The sequence below is a fragment of the Pseudoliparis swirei genome, chromosome 18 (assembly GCF_029220125.1).
Source record: "Pseudoliparis swirei isolate HS2019 ecotype Mariana Trench chromosome 18, NWPU_hadal_v1, whole genome shotgun sequence".
NCBI lineage: Eukaryota > Metazoa > Chordata > Actinopteri > Perciformes > Liparidae > Pseudoliparis > Pseudoliparis swirei.
The window spans coordinates 21,251,620-21,275,530 of NC_079405.1; the positions used below are offsets into that span (position 1 = coordinate 21,251,620).

Here is a 23,911-nt window from a genome sequence, read left to right on the forward strand (position 1 = left end):
GGACCTCGGTGACCCCGCCCATGGGTGTAAAACACCGTGGCTCTTCACTGACAGCTTAAACAATATGCTTGAGAGGCACCGACGAGGAGCTTTCACGCACGCGCGCGCACACACTCATGCGTGAGTGAGACGGGCCAGTGAATAAACTCTCAGCTCTTCTCCGTGCGCGGGCCGCCGAACGCAACCCGGCTCACAAACATGGTGAGTGCTGCATCCGACACCGTCCCGGTGTTATTGTGACAACTCGTGTTTATTTATTTGAATAGTTTAACACTTTTGACAGCACACCGCGATGGTTTGTTAGTTATGCGTGCGTGTGTGTGCGCGTGCTGTCGCTTGCCCCCAAAAGACCACCTGCTTGGATTGCAATTTAATTTGCGGTGTCAGCTACCACCTATTTCTACACACGGCCCCTCTGACCCGCTCCACGCTTCAGGCTGGGGGAGGGGGGGGGGGGCTTTGTGAGCCTCATTAGCACACAGGCCTTGAGGAATGACATTATCAGCTCCAGCTGCTCAGGAGAAACTCCCTCACATATTTGAGCAGATGTTTCATCTCTTCATTGTTGCTCTCTGCGGTCCTCAATAAGCTCCGCTTCACCTCCAAGATGATTTCTGAATCATAAAATGTGTCTCAGCTCTCAGCATTCAAGTGGTTGGGTTCCTATTTTTTAGTTAAAAAAACATAAAAAAGACATTTAAAACTAAACTATCCAAAAGGTAGAACTAGTGAACCAATTGGTATCTTGTTTTTTGGATTTGGAGTTCAAATGAGTGGAACATTTTTTTTTAAAGCATGAACATGATTAATAGCAACGCATACTCAAGTCTTATCTGAGGCTCACAGTGGAGGGAAAGGATATACATCATCCTGACATTTTCCAATGCAAAGCAAATATGCAACTGAGCTCATCTTATTCATCACTTCTTTGAAGAAGAAAAAGCAACAACAACCGGCTGGTTTGGTTGATGACTAACAGTCAGTTTAAGCAAACTTATTTCCGTCCTATACATTGATTTCGTATTGGAGTTTATTTCTGTCTTTAGTTCATTCAGAGCTGTTTTGGGAGTCCTCGTGCGCTGTGTGGCTGTCTGTTTCTATCATCTGAGAGCAGGAGTCAGTAGACAGTCATGAGGGCTTTTGCACGCAGCAGGAGGCCGACATGGAGAAGCGGCAGCATCCTCTTCACGTCGCCGCAGAGGAAGTTTAATTCTCCATCCGTCCTGTATGTTATCCAGCAACTGTCCATGTTTTTAACTGCTGAGGATTATTAATCTACTGCAGACGTGAGGGCCCGCCTTCGTTTCATCCTGTCGTATGCCAACTCGGCTATAGGCTCTCCAGTATTAAAACAAACACAGACTTTCACCCAGGAGACCGCTGTCTGTGTCATGTGTGACGACAAGTCAGCGTGGACTTACTTTACCTTACTTTCCTTAAGTAACTGACGTACCTAAAATTGTTCACGTAAGTTTTATAACAAGCGAAACCAATTACTCGATTAGCCTAAAACTACATTGTTGAAGTCACTCAGTGCGTTTACATGATGGTATAATTCGAATCTTGCTTTAGTCGGACTATGCTATCTTTTGGGGGATCTGCTGTTATCCCAATATACATGGCAGTGAGTAATTCGAATCAGTGGCCGAAAGCATGTCATATCCGATACCATAGGTGGCGCTGTTTTCATTACAACTCGTGGTGATACAGCCATTTCCGCTCGACCTCTTCACCACTACCAACAACAACAACAACCAACAACATCAACATTTCGAGAAAGATGGCGAACAGAGAGCAAGGCGAAGCTACATCCCTCGACTATTCTTGCATGATGTTAATAGTGACATTATCGTCTCTTTCGACTCTTTCGACTGCCGGGTCCCGACATGGGAGGGAGGGGGGAGGAGGGCGGCGGGATCTCAAGCATGCGCAAAGACGCAAAGTCCAGTTCCTAATCCAATTCACCGTTACATGCCGCGGTAGTCGAATTATCAACCGGATCGGATCGAGTTATCCAGGGGTGTTAATCGGATCGTAGTCGGACCGCACATAGTCGAACAAAGGTGTTTACATGAAACGGATAATTCGATTTCAGTCCGACTAAGCCAGTTATTCGAATGCATGTAAACACGGTCATTGTTGCTTTTCACACTGGAATTAACTCTATGCCAAGTGATGTGTTAGCCTGGGTATACGGCCTGTCCCCACCACTACGTTTCTATTTTAAAAGCATATTTTTTGTTACGTTTACAGAGTGTCCGCACTATGCCGGCGTTTTAGAGCACCTAAAACGAAGGCGTTTGAAAACTCCAGGGTTACATCCTGATCTGGATGGGCTTGAACTTTGAATTTTGGAAAACAATGACGTAGACGCCTGCGTTCCCGACTTGATTGGGTTTTAGCAGTCACGACGTGTCCTTCCCTCATTCAGCACATGACTCAGGTCCAAGCAAATAAATATCTGGTCCCTCTTTTCATCATTGCCGTTCTTCCTCCGCAGTATTTTCACACTGCCAGTGTACGTGAATGTTCATATGCGTTTATAGAGGTGACCGTGTGTGCTGAAGCGCCCGTGTGGACGGAGATGGTAATAATATTAGTGTGGATGTAGCCTAAGGGAGCTGTTATCCCACGGTCAACCCCAGGGCTAAGGATTCGCAGTTTGAAAAGTCTAATGTGCATTTTTTTTTACATTCTGAAACCTGCATTTTTATTTGCAGGTATAAAACGTTGCTCCACTGCACCTTTGGTGGTCACAAATTAAACATGCTACCTTTTAAAAAAGGGATCCTTTTAAAATGACTGCAAGTCTGACTGTCACACACAAAGTTAAAAGCAGTGAATAGGCTCAAAGGTAGTCGTCATCCAATGTTTAATGTAGCACCGTTAAATCCACAACAGGTAAGGAAACTGTCGGTGTGTGTGCAGGGAGAACAGAACTGCAACACACCACCGCTTACTCTCACCATGAGTCCAAAATCTCATTCACCCAACATGCTCCTGTTCCCTGTAAATGTGTCAATGCAACAGCTACAAATAAAGCTTCAAAGTGACCTCGCAGTGAATGTATCCACTGTGACACGAAGCAGAGGACGAGACTGAGGAAGTGCGAGTATAAATAAAACCCGAGTGTGAGCAGCGAGATAAGTTCCTGCCGCGGAGCAACGAGCTGTTATCGGCGGCTCCTCACATTGCCAAGTCCGTCAATCCACTGTTGCACCAAACTGCTCACGACAGCATTTATTTTAAGTCTGTTCGTTGTAGGATTCAGTTTAACAAGAGGAGGCTTTTGTTTTAATTTAAACATGTTGTCTGGCAGCCAGAATCCAACATTGAATCTCTAAAAACCTTCAAATGGCTGAACCAGTATTCTCAGTAATCTCCTCAGCTGTTGGTTGAAAGTGATTACATGTGTGTTCATAATCCCTTCTTGTGAACTCTGGGGCCTAATTGTCATAACCTTCGCATTGAAAATGCGGAAGGTTATGTTTTGATCGCCATTTATTTATTTGTATGCGTGTTACTCGCACAACACAAAAAGTATTAAACCGAATCGCATGAAATTTGGTGGGATGATTGGTTATTATCCGGGGACCATTTGATTAGATTTTGGGATCGATCGGGTCAAAGGTCAAGGTCATGAAAAGGTCAAAATCTTCTTTTTACCATAGCACGGTCAATTTATATCCAATTGGCATGCAACTAATGCCAACATGTTCATAATTCAATGCCCAATCTTGTGATATGCGAACGTATGCGCTCTACCGAGTGCCCATTCTAGTTTAAAATGTGCTGCACACTATCTGCCATTTTAACTCCAAATCCTAATTTCCATTCTCGCCCATTCTAGTTCAGTAGTGTAATAGTCAATGTTATAAAACAAATTAATTCATTAAATTATTCGTACTGGCACAACTGGTATCTGTTCACACGTAAAAATATAATCTAAGATCTTAGTTCCACTTTCTAGCTTTTACACTAGCTTTCAACTATGGCTCATAGGCTTGATTTGTTCATTCAATTATTTGTTTGCCACTAAATTGTTAAAATGGTTATCTCTCACATTTTAAATGTAGATTAACAATAGCATTAGTAGCAAAGAGGCATTCATTAATTTCACTGACTATTGCATTGTTAAAATGTCAGTTTATGAGCGTTAGCTAACCGCAACCACTGTTAACTAACGCTGACAAGCGAATTCCTGAGGAATGGATTGCGGCTGCTGATAGTGCCGATAGTCATTTTGATCAGCAAGGTATTTAAACGGGATGAAGAGAAAACGCATTTGGGATTTAATATATCTGCCTGTGTGCTTCAGTTGCTATCACTTCTCCGAGGACGCTAATCATTTCGCTGTAACTGTGTGCGGCTGTCAGCTGATCTTTCTGAATGGATTGTTTTCGCAATGAGGCTCATTTGCATAGATACACATTTTCCGCCAAATATCAGGATTTTACGAAATTCAAGAGAATTACACAGTTGGGTTTAATTTAGTCTTATCTGTGCAGGTATCGTGGCTGCAAAAAGCCACACAATCCTTTTTACCAAATTGTGCATTTTGCTCATTTACATTTATTTTATCTTGAAAAAAATAAAAGTAAAAAACATTAAGTCTAATTGAATTACTGTTGTGGTGACTCTCATATTGTAATAAGAAGATTAGCTGTCTATGTGAAATGTCCACTCAAGGGTTCAAGGTTTGTGTGAGTGCTTTGGTTTATGATGTTTTGACATAGTTCTCACCAGTTCCCATCAGGAAATGCCAGGGCAGCTGTAGGGAGTCAATGTCAATGTCACTGCCATGGAGCCGGAATCCGTCTGTTTGGGTTGGAGAGGGTTGGCCAAGGTGATTTTCCATGGAGCACATCTGAGGATCATCTAAGATGATACAATTCATCGACCTTTGAACAAATTCCCAGCATGTCAGGAAATAATTTAGGGAGATACCAAATCTCTCTCTGTGTTTTTTCCCTGTCTTCTGTCCCAGTCCCTCCCCCCCACCCACCCCTTTCTCTTTATCTAAGATACTGTGGGAATGTTTAATATGTCATATTTACAGGATGACTTCCTGTCCAAATTCATGCAAAGGGATAATCTTAACGATGTGCTCTGCCTCATCCTGAACACCCTGCTTCCGCAGCTCTGTCGAGGGAAACATTTATTTGGTTTGATTTTAGGGGACCTGAAGTCGTGAGTGGCAGATTTGTTCACCGCCGCCGTCGGTGTTGTTGCTCTGGGCCCGGCGTGTGTCTGAATGTATAATGGATGAGGTGCTGACCTGACCCCCGGGGTCGTGCCCAGGGGTAAAGGGTCAGTGTGAACCAAGAGGGAGTCATTTCCACAAGGGGAACCACTTCCTGGGCTAGTTCCTGTTCAAGGAGCGATCTGGGACTGAGACTTATTATGTTGACTCAATAATCCATCTCTACAAGTGCTCTTTGACTGTATGGGGAAAATTTAGCAATTATCCAACAGCATTGCCGTTTCAACAATGGGGTTTACCATTACTTTGTGTGGTTAAAAAATACACGTCAATAACTGCAGACTAGTTACCTAATTATATATGAATGATACCGTTAAGGACAAACAACGTTTTAGTGAGTCACTTAAAAGCAATTTCGATAATGGCTTGAAGCTTGAGTATGAAAGTAGAAACGACAGTCATTCTCTCACCAATAATAAGGTGAATTCATAAGCAATAAATCGTCATCTTGCTCACTTAAATATGCTTTGGTAGTTTGACAATTACAAAAAAAAAATGATGTGATGACGTTACCTTGGGTGTCTGTAAAGTTGTGATGGATATGTTTTACTGCTTTCTTTTTTATATTTTGGACTAGACTACAAATCAATCAATTGAAACGACAATCGACAAATTAAACGATAATAATCTGCAGCCCAAAGTACAAGTTTGACATCATATAACTGCAAGTTTAGAAAAAATGCAAAACAATCCACTCCCACATCCAGCGTTTGATTGAAGTATCTTCATTTTGGCTGAGAAACTTTTCAAAGCATTTCCTTTGTTGTGTCCGATGGGCCGACGTTAATTTGTGAACAGGATGAAGCGAAGAGACACGGGAGAGGCAGAGGCAGCTGTGAAGTTTAAAGTGCTGAGGGCCAGCTGTCAGAGGGCTGATCCGCACAAGCAGGCGTGTGCAGGAATCCAAAAGAGTCACAGCTGAATCTGACTTTGTTACTGTACTCGGTGATCAACATGCAGGACACACAAACAGGGCCGTAAACACGCCACCAGGACCGGGGACCGAGGGACCTGGATTCAATGGGTTAACATCTGATTTGGACGAGTAACCAATAAAAAAGTCTGTGACTGATAATCAGGTCACACGATTGGCTGTGGTTTAAATGCCCCGCTGCAACAACAGGGGACTGAAAGTCGTGGTTGATAAGTTATTGTGTGCGTGTTTAGTGACGATCACCAAACCAATCAGTCGCTGCCGTCTTTTTCGGATAGTGACACTGATGATGCCACGGCGAAAGTACAAAAGCGTGAAACTTGGCAGTGTGTACGGCGACTGTCATTTGACCCCACGTGTTTAACTTGCATGTCTGTGGCATGACCCAAAGGATTAGGCAGGCAGTTTGCTAAGGCTTGGGGAGTGTGTGCGTGTGTGTGTTGACTGGGGGTCGGGGGGGGGGGGGGGGGGGGATGGTCGGCTGCGGTCAGTGTGCTCCACAGGCCTGCATCCCGACAGGTGCTGAACGCTTTGGTCTCTGATGGTGAATGGGCTCTTTGTTGCCGATGACAGCAGACACACACACACACACATACACGCACTCATCAGCTGAGGGGTGTGTGTTTGTTTTGCAGAGGGTTCGTCTGCACCCTTTTTCCTATAGTGCCTTGAATCTGTCTTCGTGGCATTGATGTAATAACGAAGCTCCTTTACTGTTTTTTTTTTCTTTTGAAACTTTGTTTTTATTAATTTGTGTTAAAAATACAAAAACACACATAGAACATATGGCCTCCCCCTCCACATCAGAATAAATAAAATGATGATCAATAACACTGAAATATAATAGCATTGGAGTTCATAGTGTAACATAGAGAGAGAAAGAACAAAGAGAGAGATAACACGAGACAATACAATCAGGAGAGACCTGATTACTCTCAAATGTAACAATTCAATCCATTTAATGTTTCTATGTTTGTACTTTGCTACATTTAAAGGGCCAGTGTGAGGCCATTCTGGGGATAAATTAGCATTAATCGAATATAATATTTTACTTCACTATGTTATGTAGGTTATTGTTCGTGGTTTCTTCAACAATTCCCCCCTACTAAACTATCAAACTGTATATAAAGTAGTTCAAATAGGCTCCACTACACCTACAATTTTAAAGATATATTAAGCCATCAGTAATAAGGAAATAATAACATCTGTAATCCGAGGCTTTTGAGCAATATGTGTCATTTTATTTTTGATGAATGTCGTTATTTTTGCAGAGATTTAGTCTGCAGCTAATTATTACAGTTGACCCTGTGGGAAACACAGATGTCTGTATCGTCGTTGGGTAGGATGTATCGTCGAGGAGCGACGAATTTACAGAATTCAAGGTATTTTATGATGTCAAACGTGACGATATGAATCATTGAACTAAAAAACGGATAACAACGACTACTGATGCCTCCCAATGCGGCGTCACTATTTTAGCGGGCGCACATTAAATTCCGGAGATCACAAGAGAAAACTATCATTGTGAACTGTTGTTGGTTCAACTCGTATTGTCATGTCGGTATTTTGTGTATCGACTGTTCTTTGTAGATATCAAAAGATGAATGAAAAAAATAGAAATTACATCAGAAGATTACGTGTTTGACAATGTCCAGCATAATACGAGACAGACAGAGATGCGCACACACATACACACAATTGAAAACTTCATCCCCTCCAGAGATTAAAGGCTGCCCAGCCTGGAGGTGCTTTTGAAACAACATAAAAATGTGGATGAAGCGGGAACGGCAGTAAATCAATCCGCCTTGGTCTATGATTAATTGTGTGAGTGATTCATGCTGTATCTGTATAAAAAGCTTCTCCTTCCGCCCAATAAATTCCTAATTGGGGATGTGTTTTGATAGTGCAGTATACATTTATATTAAATCATTTGCAAGTGACGGCAGGCTGCTACAGAATTAACACACAAAGCGAAGCTTCGATCTATTTATTGAGATGTGGTTTCAGAGTAATTGGTTTAGCAGGGATGAGACCAGTGCTGTTATTTATGAATCACAACATCTTCTCACTGACAGTCATCATTTCAGTTTGATTACGGTACATATATATCTTTATTGCAGATTGAATCCTACATCAGGCTGTTGGCAAACTGTGAGGTTGCACCTCTTTGTCACCTTTTTGTGATCTTACTGGAACTCAGGAGGATTTAGCAAAATGTGAAAGTGCGACATCCTGTCCCACCAACAGCACAGTTGGTTCACATTAATCTTAACATATATGGTTTCCCGTGGGAATTTAAGAGATGCATTGAGGAGATAAGTGTGAACATCGGTTATTTCAGTGGGTGGTTCCGCAGTCAAACCACAAGCTTCTCGTAGCTTCATTTCATCATTACTAGCTGGTTTCTCATACTGACAGCGTGCACAAAAAGAAACACACAAAAAAGATAACATTGGCACGATGATGACACTAATAAATTAAACTGTCCAAGAGCATTAATATTGATAGTGAAGACAGTGTGTTTGCACTGGAGCTCTTGAAACAGGGTGGCCTGGAAAGAGAATTGGACTTTTTAAGTGGTTCTGGTTGATAGGCTCCTTCACAACAGTGTGCACTAGGCTCCTTCACAACAGCGTGCACTAGGCTCCTTCACAACAGCGTGCACTATAGGCTCCTTCACAACAGCGTGCACTAGGCTCCTTCACAACAGCGTGCACTTGGCTCCTTCACAACAGCGTGCACTAGGCTCCTTCACAACAGTGTGCACTAGGCTCCTTCACAACAGTGTGCACTAGGCTCCTTCACAACAGCGTGCACTAGGTTCTGTCACAAAAGCATGCACTAGGCTCCTTCACAACAGCGTGCACTTGGCTCCTTCACAACAGCGTGCACTTGGCTCCTTCACAACAGCGTGCACTAGGCTCCTTCACAACAGCGTGCACTAGGCTCCTTCACAACAGTGTGCACTAGGCTCCTTCACAACAGTGTGCACTAGGCTCCTTCACAACAGCGTGCACTAGGCTCCTTCACAACAGTGTGCACTAGGCTCCTTCACAACAGTGTGCACTAGGCTCCTTCACAACAGCGTGCACTAAGCTCCTTCACAACAGCGTGCACTAAGCTCCTTCACAACAGTGTGCACTAGGCTCCTTCACAACAGTGTGCACTAGGCTCCTTCACAACAGCATGCACTAGGCTCCTTCACAACAGCGTGCACTAGGCTCCTTCACAACAGCGTGCACTAGGCTCCTTCACAACAGCGTGCACTAGGCTCCTTCACAACAGCGTGCACTAGGCTCCTTCACAACAGCGTGCACTAGGCTCCTTCACAACAGCGTGCACTAGGCTCCTTCACAACAGCTGCACTAGGCTCCTTCACACCAGCATGTACTAGCCACCTTCACAACAGCGTGCACTAGGCTCCTTCACAACAGCGTGCACTAGGCTCCTTCACAACAGTGTGCACTCGGCTCCTTCACAACAGCGTGCACTAGGCTCCTTCACAACAGCGTGCACTAGGCTCCTTCACAACAGCGTGCACTAGGCTCCTTCACAACAGCGTGCACTAGGCTCCTTCACAACAGCGTGCACTAGGCTCCTTCACAACAGTGTGCACTGGGCTCCTTCACAACAGCGTGCACTTGGCTCATTCACAACAGCGTGCACTAGGCTCCTTCACAACAGCGTGCACTAGGCTCCTTCACAACAGCGTGCACTAGGCTCCTTCACAACAGCGTGCACTAGGCTCCTTCACAACAGTGTGCACTAGACTCCTTCACAACAGCGTGCACTAGGCTCCTTCACAACAGCGTGCACTAGGCTCCTTCACAACAGCGTGCACTAGGTTCTGTCACAAAAGCGTGCACTAGGCTCCTTCACAACAGCGTGCACTTGGCTCCTTCACAACAGTGTGCACTTGGCTCCTTCACAACAGCGTGCACTAGGCTCCTTCACAACAGCGTGCACTTGGCTCCTTCACAACTGCGTGCACTAGGCTCCTTCACAACAGCGTGCACTAGGCTCCTTCACAACAGCGTGCACTAGGCTCCTTCACAACAGCGTGCACTAGGTTCTGTCACAAAAGCATGCACTAGGCTCCTTCACAACAGCATGCACTAGGCTCCTTCACAACAGCGTGCACTTGGCTCCTTCACAACAGCGTGCACTAGGCTCCTTCACAACAGCGTGCACTTGGCTCCTTCACAACAGCGTGCACTTGGCTCCTTCACAACAGCGTGCAATAGGCTCCTTCACAACAGCGTGCACTAGGCTCCTTCACAACAGCGTGCACTAGGCTCCTTCACAACAGCGTGCACTAGGTTCTGTCACAAAAGCATGCACTAGGCTCCTTCACAACAGCGTGCACTTGGCTCCTTCACAACAGCGTGCACTAGGCTCCTTCACAACAGCGTGCACTAGGCTCCTTCACAACAGCGTGCACTTGGCTCCTTCACAACAGCGTGCACTTGGCTCCTTCACAACAGCGTGCACTAGGCTCCTTCACAACAGCGTGCACTAGGCTCCTTCACAACAGCGTGCACTAGGCTCCTTCACAACAGCGTGCACTAGGCTCCTTCACAACAGCGTGCACTAGGCTCCTTCACAACAGTGTGCACTTGGCTCCTTCACAACAGCGTGCACTAGGCTCCTTCACAACAGCGTGCACTTGGCTCCTTCACAACAGCGTGCACAAGGCTCCTTCACAACAGCGTGCACTAGGCTCCTTCACAACAGCGTGCACTAGGCTCCTTCACAACAGTGTGCACTTGGCTCCTTCACAACAGTGTGCACTAGGCTCCTTCACAACAGCGTGCACTTGGCTCCTTCACAACAGCGTGCACTTGGCTCCTTCACAACAGCGTGCACTAGGCTCCTTCACAACAGCGTGCACTAGGCTCCTTCACAACAGCTCCTTCACAACAGCGTGCACTAGGCTCCTTCACAACAGCGTGCACTGGCTCCTTCACAACAGCGTGCACTTGGCTCCTTCACAACAGCGTGCACTAGGCTCCTTCACAACAGCGTGCACTAGGCTCCTTCACAACAGCGTGCACTAGGCTCCTTCACAACAGTGTGCACTAGGCTCCTTCACAACAGCGTGCACTAGGCTCCTTCACAACAGCGTGCACTAGGCTCCTTCACAACAGCGTGCACTAGGCTCCTTCACAACAGCGTGCACTAGGCTCCTTCACAACAGCGTGCACTAGGCTCCTTCACAACAGCGTGCACTAGGCTCCTTCACAACAGCGTGCACTAGGCTCCTTCACAACAGCGTGCACTAGGCTCCTTCACAACAGCGTGCACTAGGCTCCTTCACAACAGCGTGCACTAGGCTCCTTCACAACAGCGTGCACTAGGCTCCTTCACAACAGCGTGCACTAGGCTCCTTCACAACAGCGTGCACTAGGCTCCTTCACAACAGCGTGCACTAGGCTCCTTCACAACAGCGTGCACTAGGCTCCTTCACAACAGCGTGCACTAGGCTCCTTCACAACAGCGTGCACTAGGCTCCTTCACAACAGCGTGCACTAGGCTCCTTCACAACAGCGTGCACTTGGCTCATTCACAACAGTGTGCACTTGGCTCCTTCACAACAGCGTGCACTAGGCTCCTTCACAACAGTGTGCACTAGGCTCCTTCACAACAGCGTGCACTAGGCTCCTTCACAACAGCGTGCACTAGGCTCCTTCACAACAGCGTGCACTAGGCTCCTTCACAACAGCGTGCACTGGCTCCTTCACAACAGCGCACTAGGCTCCTTCACAACAGCGTGCACTTGGCTCCTTCACAACAGCGTGCACTAGGCTCCTTCACAACAGCGTGCACTAGGCTCCTTCACAACAGCGTGCACTTGGCTCCTTCACAACAGCGTGCACTTGGCTCCTTCACAACAGCGTGCACTAGGCTCCTTCACAACAGCGTGCACTAGGCTCCTTCACAACAGCGTGCACTAGGCTCCTTCACAACAGCGTGCACTAGGCTCCTTCACAACAGCGCACTGGCTCCTTCACAACAGCGTGCACTTGGCTCCTTCACACCAGCGTGCACTAGGCTCCTTCACACCAGCATGCACTTGTCTCCTTCACAACAGCGTGCACTGGCTCCTTCACAACAGCGTGCACTAGGCTCCTTCACAACAGCGTGCACTAGGCTCCTTCACAACAGCGTGCACTAGGCTCCTTCACAACAGCGTGCACTAGGCTCCTTCACAACAGCGTGCACTGGCTCCTTCACAACAGTGTGCACTAGGCTCCTTCACAACAGCGTGCACTTGGCTCCTTCACAACAGCGTGCACTAGGCTCCTTCACAACAGCGTGCACTAGGCTCCTTCACAACAGCGTGCACTAGGCTCCTTCACAACAGCGTGCACTAGGCTCCTTCACAACAGCGTGCACTAGGCTCCTTCACAACAGTGTGCACTTGGCTCCTTCACAACAGCGTGCACTAGGCTCCTTCACAACAGTGGCCACTAGGCTCCTTCACAACAGCGTGCACTAGGCTCCTTCACAACAGCGTGCACTAGGCTCCTTCACAACAGCGTGCACTAGGCTCCTTCACAACAGCGTGCACTAGGCTCCTTCACAACAGTGTGCACTAGGCTCCTTCACAACAGCGTGCACTAGGCTCCTTCACAACAGTGTGCACTAGGCTCCTTCACAACAGCGTGCACTAGGCTCCTTCACAACAGTGTGCACTAGGCTCCTTCACAACAGTGCACTAGGCCTTCACAACAGCGTGCACTAGGCTCCTTCACAACAGCGTGCACTAGGCTCCTTCACAACAGCGTGCACTAGGCTCCTTCACAACAGCGTGCACTAGGCTCCTTCACAACAGCGTGCACTAGGCTCCTTCACAACAGCGCACTAGGCTCCTTCACAACAGCGTGCACTAGGCTCCTTCACAACAGTGTGCACTAGGCTCCTTCACAACAGCGTGCACTAGGCTCCTTCACAACAGCGTGCACTAAGCTCCTTCACAACAGCGTGCACTAGGCTCCTTCACAACAGCGTGCACTAGGCTCCTTCACAACAGCGTGCACTAGGCTCCTTCACAACAGCGTGCACTAGGGTCCTTCACAACAGCGTGCGGCTCCTTCACAACAGCGTGCACTAGGCTCCTTCACAACAGCGTGCACTAGGCTCCTTCACAACAGCGTGCACTAGGCTCCTTCACAACAGCGTGCACTAGGCTCCTTCACAACAGCGTGCACTAGGCTCCTTCACAACAGCGTGCACTAGGCTCCTTCACAACAGCGTGCACTAGGCTCCTTCACAACAGCGTGCACTAGGCTCCTTCACAACAGCGTGCACTAGGCTCCTTCACAACAGCGTGCACTAGGCTCCTTCACAACAGCGTGCACTAGGCTCCTTCACAACAGCGTGCACTAGGCTCCTTCACAACAGCGTGCACTAGGCTCCATCACAACAGCGTGCACTAGGTTCCTTCACAACAGCGGGCAGCACTAGGCTCCTTCACAACAGCGTGCACTGGCTCCTTCACAACAGCGTGCACTTGGCTCCTTCACAACAGCGTGCACTAGGCTCCTTCACAACAGCGTGCACTGGCTCCTTCACAACAGCGCACTAGGCTCCTTCACAACAGCGTGCACTAGGCTCCTTCACAACAGCGTGCACTAGGCTCCTTCACAACAGCGTGCACTAGGCTCCTTCACAACAGCGTGCACTAGGCTCCTTCACAACAGCATGCACTAGGCTCCTTCACAACAGCGTGCACTGGCTCCTTCACAACAGCGTGCACTTGGCTCCTTCACAACAGCGTGCACTAGGCTCCTTCACAACAGCGTGCACTGGCTCCTTCACAACAGCGTGCACTGGCTCCTTCACAACAGCGTGCACTAGGCTCCTTCACAACAGCGTGCACTAGGCTCCTTCACAACAGCGTGCACTAGGCTCCTTCACAACAGCGTGCACTAGGCTCCTTCACAACAGCGTGCACTAGGCTCCTTCACAACAGCGTGCACTAGGCTCCTTCACAACAGCGTGCACTAGGCTCCTTCACAACAGCGTGCACTAGGCTCCTTCACAACAGCGTGCACTTGGCTCCTTCACAACAGCGTGCACTTGGCTCCTTCACAACAGCGTGCACTAGGCTCCTTCACAACAGCGTGCACTTGGCTCCTTCACAACAGCGTGCACTAGGCTCCTTCACAACAGCGTGCACTAGGCTCCTTCACAACAGCGTGCACTAGGCTCCTTCACAACAGCGTGCACTAGGCTCCTTCACAACAGCGTGCACTAGGCTCCTTCACAACAGCGTGCACTAGGCTCCTTCACAACAGCGTGCACTAGGCTCCTTCACAACAGCGTGCACTAGGCTCCTTCACAACAGCGTGCACTAGGCTCCTTCACAACAGCGTGCACTTGGCTCCTTCACAACAGTGTGCACTAGGCTCCTTCACAACAGCGTGCACTTGGCTCCTTCACAACAGCGTGCACTAGGCTCCTTCACAACAGCGTGCACTAGGCTCCTTCACAACAGCGTGCACTAGGCTCCTTCACAACAGCGTGCACTAGGCTCCTTCACAACAGCGTGCACTAGGCTCCTTCACAACAGCGTGCACTAGGCTCCTTCACAACAGTGCACTAGGCTCCTTCACAACAGCGTGCACTAGGCTCCTTCACAACAGTGTGCACTAGGCTCCTTCACAACAGCGTGCACTAGGCTCCTTCACAACAGCGTGCACTAGGCTCCTTCACAACAGCGTGCACTAGGCTCCTTCACAACAGCGTGCACTAGGCTCCTTCACAACAGCGTGCACTAGGCTCCTTCACAACAGCGTGCACTAGGCTCCTTCACAACAGCGTGCACTAGGCTCCTTCACAACAGCGTGCACTAGGCTCCTTCACAACAGCGCACTAGGCTCCTTCACAACAGCGTGCACTAGGCTCCTTCACAACAGCGTGCACTAGGCTCCTTCACAACAGCGTGCACTAGGCTCCTTCACAACAGCGTGCACTAGGCTCCTTCACAACAGTGTGCACTCGGCTCCTTCACAACAGCGTGCACTAGGCTCCTTCACAACAGCGTGCACTAGGCTCCTTCACAACAGCGTGCACTAGGCTCCTTCACAACAGCGTGCACTAGGCTCCTTCACAACAGCGTGCACTAGGCTCCTTCACAACAGCGTGCAGGCTCCTTCACAACAGCGTGCACTAGGCTCCTTCACAACAGCGTGCACTTGGCTCCTTCACAACAGCGTGCACTAGGCTCCTTCACAACAGCGTGCACTAGGCTCCTTCACAACAGCGTGCACTAGGCTCCTTCACAACAGCGTGCACTAGGTTCTTCACAACAGTGTGCACTAGGCTCCTTCACAACAGCGTGCACTTGGCTCCTTCACAACAGCGTGCACTAGGCTCCTTCACAACAGCGTGCACTAGGCTCCTTCACAACAGCGTGCACTTGGCTCCTTCACAACAGCGTGCACTAGGCTCCTTCACAACAGCGTGCACTAGGCTCCTTCACAACAGCGTGCACTAGGCTCCTTCACAACAGCGTGCACTAGGCTCCTTCACAACAGCGTGCACTAGGCTCCTTCACAACAGCGTGCACTTGGCTCCTTCACAACAGCGTGCACTAGGCTCCTTCACAACAGCGTGCACTAGGCTCCTTCACAACAGCGTGCACTAGGCTCCTTCACAACAGCGTGCACTAGGCTCCTTCACAACAGCGTGCACTAGGCTCCTTCACAACAGCGTGCACTAGGCTCCTTCACAACAGCGTGCACTAGGCTCCTTCACAACAGCGTGCACTAGGCTCCTTCACAACAGCGTGCACTAGGCTCCTTCACAACAGCGTGCACTAGGCTCCTTCACAACAGCGTGCACTAGGCTCCTTCACAACAGCGTGCACTGGCTCCTTCACAACAGCGTGCACTAGGCTCCTTCACAACAGCGTGCACTAGGCTCCTTCACAACAGCGTGCACTAGGCTCCTTCACAACAGCGTGCACTTGGCTCCTTCACAACAGCGTGCACTAGGCTCCTTCACAACAGCGTGCACTAGGCTCCTTCACAACAGCGTGCACTAGGCTCCTTCACAACAGCGTGCACTAGGCTCCTTCACAACAGCGTGCACTAGGCTCCTTCACAACAGCGTGCACTAGGCTCCTTCACAACAGCGTGCACTAGGCTCCTTCACAACAGCGTGCACTTGGCTCCTTCACAACAGCGTGCACTAGGCTCCTTCACAACAGCGTGCACTAGGCTCCTTCACAACAGCGTGCACTAGGCTCCTTCACAACAGCGTGCACTAGGCTCCTTCACAACAGCGTGCACTAGGCTCCTTCACAACAGCGTGCACTAGGCTCCTTCACAACAGCGTGCACTAGGCTCCTTCACAACAGCGTGCACTAGGCTCCTTCACAACAGCGTGCACTAGGCTCCTTCACAACAGCGTGCACTAGGCTCCTTCACAACAGCGTGCACTAGGCTCCTTCACAACAGCGTGCACTAGGCTCCTTCACAACAGCGTGCACTAGGCTCCTTCACAACAGCGTGCACTTGGCTCATTCACAACAGCGTGCACTAGGCTCCTTCACAACAGCGTGCACTAGGCTCATTCACAACAGCGTGCACTAGGCTCCTTCACAACAGCGTGCACTTGGCTCCTTCACAACAGCGTGCACTTGGCTCATTCACAAAAGCGTGCACTAGGCTCCTTCACAACAGCGTGCACTTGGCTCATTCACAACAGCGTGCACTAGGCTCCTTCACAACAGCGTGCACTAGGCTCCTTCACAACAGCGTGCACTTGGCTCATTCACAACAGCGTGCACTTGGCTCATTCACAACAGCGTGCACTTGGCTCATTCACAACAGCGTGCACTAGGCTCCTTCACAACAGCGTGCACTAGGCTCCTTCACAACAGCGTGCACTTGGCTCATTCACAACAGCGTGCACTAGGCTCCTTCACAACAGCGTGCACTTGGCTCATTCACAACAGCGTGCACTAGGCTCCTTCACAACAGCGTGCACTAGGTTCTGTCACAAAAGCATGCACTAGGGTCCTTCATAAAAGCGTGCACTTAGGGTCCTTCATACAGTAAGAGCGTACACTAGGGTCCTTCATAAAAGCGTGTACTAGGGTCCTTCATACAGTAAGAGTGTACACTAGGGTCCTTCACAACAGCGTGCACGAGGGTTTGTCACAATAGGATGCACTATAGTTCTGATTCAAAATATGTAGAGTAAGTCACTGTCTTTGAGATAGAATGCTTGCAAGCCAGCGAGAGGAAGAAGGAACTGTTATATCATTTATCTCGATGCAGAAAGCACAAATAGGAAGTGAAAATACAGTCAAGGAAGATGTCATGTTGAAACCAAAAGCTTAAGTCTACGTATATGTTATTGTTTAACAATCCATTTAACAATAAGGTAAAGACTCACAACTATGTGTTAATTATTCATTTAAAAAAAGAAAGAAAAATCCTTTTTTCTTTTTCTTCTTCTTATGAATCGGATGGCAACTGATGATGCAACTTGTAGCAACATTTTGCAAGAGGAAATGTTGTCAGAGGCCTACAGCAGCAAAATAAATGCACTACATTCTGTTTCAACTTTTAAGTAACAACTTTTCAATGTGTATTAATGCCATGCAAATTACAATATAGAAACTTAGTCTTTGTGTCAAGAATCTTACTTTTGTCATTACCTTCGCATTGAAAATGCGGAAGGTTATGTTTTGATCGCCGTGTATTTATTTATTTATTTATTTGTATGCGTGTTCCTCGCATAACAAAAAAAGTTTTAAACCGAATCGCATGAAATTTGGTGGGATGATTGGTTATTATCCGGGGACCATTTGATTAGATTTTGGGATCGATCGGGTCATAGTTCAAGGTCACGGTCATGGAAAGGTCCAAATCTTCTTTTTACCATAGCACGGTCAATTTGTATCCAATTGGCATACAACTAATGCCAACATGTTCATAATTCAATGCCCAATCTTGTAATATGCGAAGGTATGTGCTCTACCGAGTGCCCATTCTAGTTTAAAATGTGCTGCACACTATCTGCCATTTTAACTCCAAATCCTAATTTCCATTCTCTTTGTTCTTGATTTTAGAACAAACTTGCGAAGGCTCTGTATGACAACACCGCGGAGTGTGCGGATGAGCTGGCTTTCAGAAAAGGGGACATCGTCACAGTGATGGATCAAAACGTGGCCGGCACCAGCGGATGGTGGATGTGTTTTCTCTATGGACGCCATGGTCTGGCCCCGGCAAACCGACTGCAGCTTTTACCACAAACTACAACCACTGCGGGCTCATTGCGCCATGACGTAGAAAAACCCAAATCAACGGATGCTGCAACTGATGACAACACGCAAAATATATACCAGATCCCAAGTGTACCCCGATCCTGCAGCAGCCCAGCTTATGAACGCATGGATATGATCTACAAGGTCCCGAGCACTCCTTTAACACCTTCAAAAGTGGCGGTCCCGGCAGCACATAGGCACAGCACAGACGGACTGGAGGGATTCAAGGTAACAATTGTTTTTATACAAGTACAAGTTATGTTGAACACTGGGGGTGGGCTTTTTTATTTGAATAATTCACAAATAAATATATTTCTGCCAACCGTTTTGATATATATGAGGATTACAAATCAACAACTTAAAGGCACCATTGTCCAAACCATGACTGCAAACTTAATTACTCCTCTTGTCAAAGGAAACACACACCAAATCCATAGTTGGTAAGGCCTTTATACATTATATACTGGATAGAGTCATAAAATGTACCTTCTTTGTTGAATACAGAGCCTCCAAGTTATCGTTTTTAAATCCTCATAGATATATGCGTAACTTAACAACGTGATTGGTTGATGACTTTCTTTGCTGTGCAAAAGTTTAGAAAAATGTACCCCGCACCGTGAAATGTTCTCGCTCGGTGTTAATGTATTCATGACCAAACAGTTTGGAAAAATATATTGATGTGATTGTTAATCACAGAAACAAAACACCCCCGGTCTGTGAAGGCCAGAAGCCTGTCTTGTTTACTGGGGTCAAAGTTGTACCTTTTTCCTTGGGAAGTTTTCACCCTCATGATTAGAGAGGTAGACTGTTGCAGAAATGCAATGCTGTGAAACCCCTGCTGGCAAAAGAGCTTACAGATGGGGACTAGGGGCCTCTCTATGGGACAGGCATGCAGCACCGGAGTCTTTATGGGCCCATAAAAGACCAACAGACATCGACTTCAGACACTTTTAAATGCAAACAGCAGCTCTTGCCACCAGGGACCCCAGAAAGACAGAAGTGTCTATACGGGTGAATGTGCAGCAGAAGGGTGGGGAGAAATAAACCCACATGTTCACGATTTCCTTTCCTGCTCCAGGGGAGTCCTGTTCCCTTCTGTGGTAGCCACCTGATATTCAATTAGCAGCATGGTTTCTATTATAGGGGCTTCGTTAATTGGCAAAGTGCATGCATCATGGGGTTCTCTACAGCACTCCCAACAGGCTTCAGAGCGAACACTGTACCCATAAATGTGGCGATGCAGAGGTCAATGAGGTAGAAGCAGCTTTGATCAAAGCAAAGCTGGTGTTACTAGTCGACCCCGATGTTACAGCCCCTCTGTCTCGCCTGCAGCCTTCCTTCTTCAGCATGGCGTCCCGTCCATCTGGGGAGGTTTATGATGTCCCGAGCCAGGCGAGACGAGCTTCCCTTTTCACTGTGAGTTCTTGGAACTAGACACCGACAAAATGCATCAAACCTGTCGCGGCTGTTTAAAGATGAGCTGACTCTTTACTGCTATTATGATGTGCCATTTGCAGATGTCAACAACTCAAAAACATGTGCCACAGTGCAGCAGTCCAGGGGACTCTTACGTAAGTTTCAAACCTTTAGAAGGGATTAACGAAGCAACGTACCTATGATGTGCTCAATTTTTTAATCATGCAGTCTAACGGCCCTTTCTGACAACTTTGTTCTTGTGCGCAGGTGTATGCCGTTCCACCGTCTTTGCCTCAAGACCCAAACTATGACATCCCTGTTCCCTCGGCCACAGAAGCCCAACAGAAAATGACGGGTGGATACAACACCCTTCCCAGCCCGTGCAAGCCTGAGTGGATCTATGATGTGCCAGTGGGTCCTGAAAAGCAAAGTCCACCCCAAGGCCACTATGACCCCTCCAAATCCATTTGCGGGCAACTCTATGACACTTTTCCAGCACGTGCTTGGCCCATTCAAAGAGGCAGTCCATCTCCCTCTCTCTATGATATACCAAACCCCAACTCGCCTGGCATCTCGAGTCCACCCAAAGTGCTGCCAAGGGTCCCGATTTACGACAAGCTCCCAACTCAGAGGCTTACAGAGGAGTTGGTATATGCGGTTCCACCCCAGGAGGATCCCCTCAGTCGAGTTATCAGTGATCCCCCCGGTGATCATATACCCCTAGAGTGCAGGGGTGACTCAAGCAATGCACATGAACTTGCAAGGGTGCGTCTGCAGCGAATGAGGAACTTCCTGACCTGCGCGACACTCCGTGAACTTCCTGTAAACGGGGAGTCGCTCGCGCAGGAGGACAACGAGCGAGGTAGAACCCTGCGTCTCTCTGCAGCCGACAGTCAACGGATCAGCACCGCCTCAAGCTCCTCCAGTAGCTCCTCCAGCAGCTCCTGCGACTCTCTGGCCCTGAGCTCGTCCTCTCCCGAGCCGCTGCGAGAGGTGACGCTCAGCCAGGACGAGGCCTGCTGCAGACTTCTGGACCTGCGGGACTCCGTTTGCAGCGCCGTCCCCCGTCTCATGGAGTTTGTCAGCAGTCACTGGAGGAGCAGAGAACATCTGGAGAAACACCTGACGGAGATCAAAGAAGCAGCGGAGGGGATCGCTTGTCGTCTGACGTGCTTTCTGAGCTTCGCGCTGGACGTTAAGGGCAACGCTCGTCATTTGACCGATGCCAACCTTCAGTCGAGGCTCTTTAAACAGCTGTCCATCGTAGAAGACTCGGGTGTGATCCTACAACAAACAGTGAGTGCTCTGAACATGGCTAGGTGGCCCCTCAACACACTCTGCCAGGACTCTGGGCATGTCCAGACCCCGGACCAACTGGACCGCTTCGTCATGGTGGCGCGGACCGTTCCGGAGGACGTCAAGCGCCTGGTGTCCATCATCAATGCCAATGGCAAGCTTCTGTTCAGAGCCCCACAGAAAGCTCCGGAGCCCCTCAACACCATCGGTCAGCCAGAGACGAAGAAAGGTCCCGATGGACGCGAACAAGGAGGGAACTTAGTGGAGGATGATAACGACTACGTAGAGCTACAGGTACGAGCTCCTTATCTTCTGAGACCCTGATCGGAAAGAAATGTTTTTGCAGCCCGGTGAGGTTTTTGGGAATTGTTTTCAATGAGATTAAAGTGTCTTGCTTGCTGCTGTTGTGTTTCTGAGCGCCTCACGTCTTTTCCGCAAGTCATTTAAACTGTACAGTTCATGAATTGCGTTAAGCTAACATTAGCGCTTGGTTTCCTGTAAACAATAACGATTAAAAAAGACGCAGCAAACTGCAAAAGAAATCAGGTAACAAAACTGCAGTGCGATGCACTTTGAGTTATCTAATCAGGCCCTGAGTCATCACATAATATAAGTTACTATGGTAACTTAATGATGGCCATTCAACCATGTCAAACCCAAAGATTATTTGGTAATGTAACTTTCACACTAATTAATTTCATTTGGACTTTTCTCAGACGAAGAATGACTTTGAAAAACAGCAGAAGGAAGTGAAGAAGGAATTAAAAGAAAACGTCACACCAGTCTCTATCAAGACACAGGTGAGTACCTTCTACTAACAAAAGGGATATGTTCCTACCTCATGAGCATGATGTTATCAACAATGTCATCACAATTTCATTATTATATCGATCTCCAAGATGTAAGACTTTCCTCGTAGTCAAAGACAACATTGTGGTCCGGAAGACATAACGTGAGGCTCTTTGTTCCATGTCTCCGCTGCGTAGGCTGATGACAAGTGTCACTCCTCCGAGTCCGGCAGCGGCCCAGAGGAGCAGCGACCGGCCTCCATGTCGGAGCACTGCCGGCTTTACTTTGGCGCTCTCCAGAAGGCCATCAATGGATTTGTGGGCAGCCTTCGGGACGGCCAGCCGCCGGAGAAGTTCATCTCGCAAAGTAAGCTGGTGATCATGGTGGGCCAGAGGCTGGTGAACACCCTGTACAGGGAGGCCCAGCGGGGAGAGTCCTCCCAGAGCCTCCTGTGCAAGAGCAACCACCTGTGTGCTCTCCTGAAGCAGCTGGCCGTGGCCACCAAGAAGGCGGCGCTGCACTACCCGGACAAGCAATCTCTGCACGAGGCTCAAGAGTTTGCAAAGGAACTGGCCCAAAGAGCACAGCACTTTCGGATATCGCTTGACCTGTGAGCACGCACCTTTCAAGCACGTTGATTCATTTGTACGGCAAAAGACATCGGTTTACTCATCATCAGTTTCCTTTTGCATTCATGCCATATTGAACTATGTTCAAGCTTTAACAGTGAAAACATGACTTATGCTGAATGTTTGTTCTCATAATGAATTGAGGTACTGGTTAAAATGTTTATATTGTTTGAAAATGTTGCTGGGGCGAGCAGAACAATTGAAATATGGAGCTGTATTTTGTACCAGTATTGAAGACTTCACCACAGTGAAGGTCCAACATTAATTGCACATTTAGGATCCTGTACACAAGCCCATTTTTAAATGCAATCAAAATATGTAAAGTATAACATCATTTGTTTGATATGATTTTCAACATTTTTGTATTTTCTGAATATTATTTGCTTTATGTATTCTATTACGTTATTATGTAAGAGGTATAATCTCCAGAGTAGTAGTTTGATACTACTTTTCATGAATATCGATGTAAATATTCTTTAAAAAAAATGTGTTATGCATTCCCAAACACATGGTGGATTTGTATTGATATTAAAGTTAAAAACTGAAACTCCTCTTATTTTTTCTATTCGAACCAGACGAAAATGAACAGAGAATTTACTTTTTACAGTGTCCTCTGTCACAGTAAGTACTTTTAAGGTCATCTGATTGACAAAATGGTTCCCGAAAGCCCCAGGTTCAGCTTGTGTCAAATAATTGATTCTTTGAAAATAGCCAGTGTTCATTTAATGCTCTTATGTCTCCCATTTTCATCATTTCGAATACTCATTCTACCATGCGACAATTCAGAATGTCACAAAAAGATTGAGTCTATCTCAATACATCGCATGTCAAATACAGAATAGCTAAAGTAGCAGGATGTTCTTCTACATTTAGCACATTTTGAAATATACAAGCCAAACAGCTTTTCTGGCTACCCTGACCAACAATAATCTGCTCTACAGATATATGAGCAACAGGGTCAAAGTTCAAGATGCACTGTCATGAGGAAATAGTTGGTCCCAGTTGGACGCATGCTGCTTGCATCTGTGTTTACTTTGTAAGGGCAGCTGCACTATCCACTCACAGTAAAAAGAATGCAGCTTGAGTTTGCAAAAACAAAAATAACTCCACACACAAGCAGTTCCTTACTAGATGCTGCCCTCTAGCAGTACTGCGTGGATAGGATTTTATATTCTGATTATCTACACATGACATTTGTACGTTACTTCATTACCGATCACATGTACATATCTGTACACCATAATCACTATATGCAGGTGTCTGCTTCTCATAACTTAAAAAATTATAAAACTAGCTGTAAA

General features: G+C 47.5%; 1 protein-coding gene across 1 annotated transcript; it reads left to right on the forward strand.

Annotated features, from left to right (window-relative positions):
- The first annotated feature begins 56 nt into the window (after positions 1-56).
- On the forward strand, positions 57-23,157 carry cass4 (Cas scaffold protein family member 4). Its single transcript, XM_056437534.1, has 7 exons — positions 57-201; positions 18,286-18,708; positions 19,813-19,896; positions 19,998-20,051; positions 20,164-21,486; positions 21,909-21,992; positions 22,179-23,157. Exons 1-7 carry the CDS (start codon positions 199-201, stop codon positions 22,593-22,595), a joined length of 2,388 nt encoding a protein of 795 aa, XP_056293509.1. The 5' UTR covers positions 57-198; the 3' UTR covers positions 22,596-23,157.
- The last annotated feature ends 754 nt before the right edge of the window (positions 23,158-23,911 follow it).

What these genes read in the sequence shown, in the direction of transcription:
- cass4 (XM_056437534.1), top strand. An exon ending in ACGACTACGTAGAGCTACAG is followed by an intron (nt 21,487 to 21,908) that starts GTACGAGCTCCT and finishes GACTTTTCTCAG; the next exon opens with ACGAAGAATGACTTTGAAAA. An exon ending in CAGTCTCTATCAAGACACAG is followed by an intron (nt 21,993 to 22,178) that starts GTGAGTACCTTC and finishes TCCGCTGCGTAG; the next exon opens with GCTGATGACAAGTGTCACTC.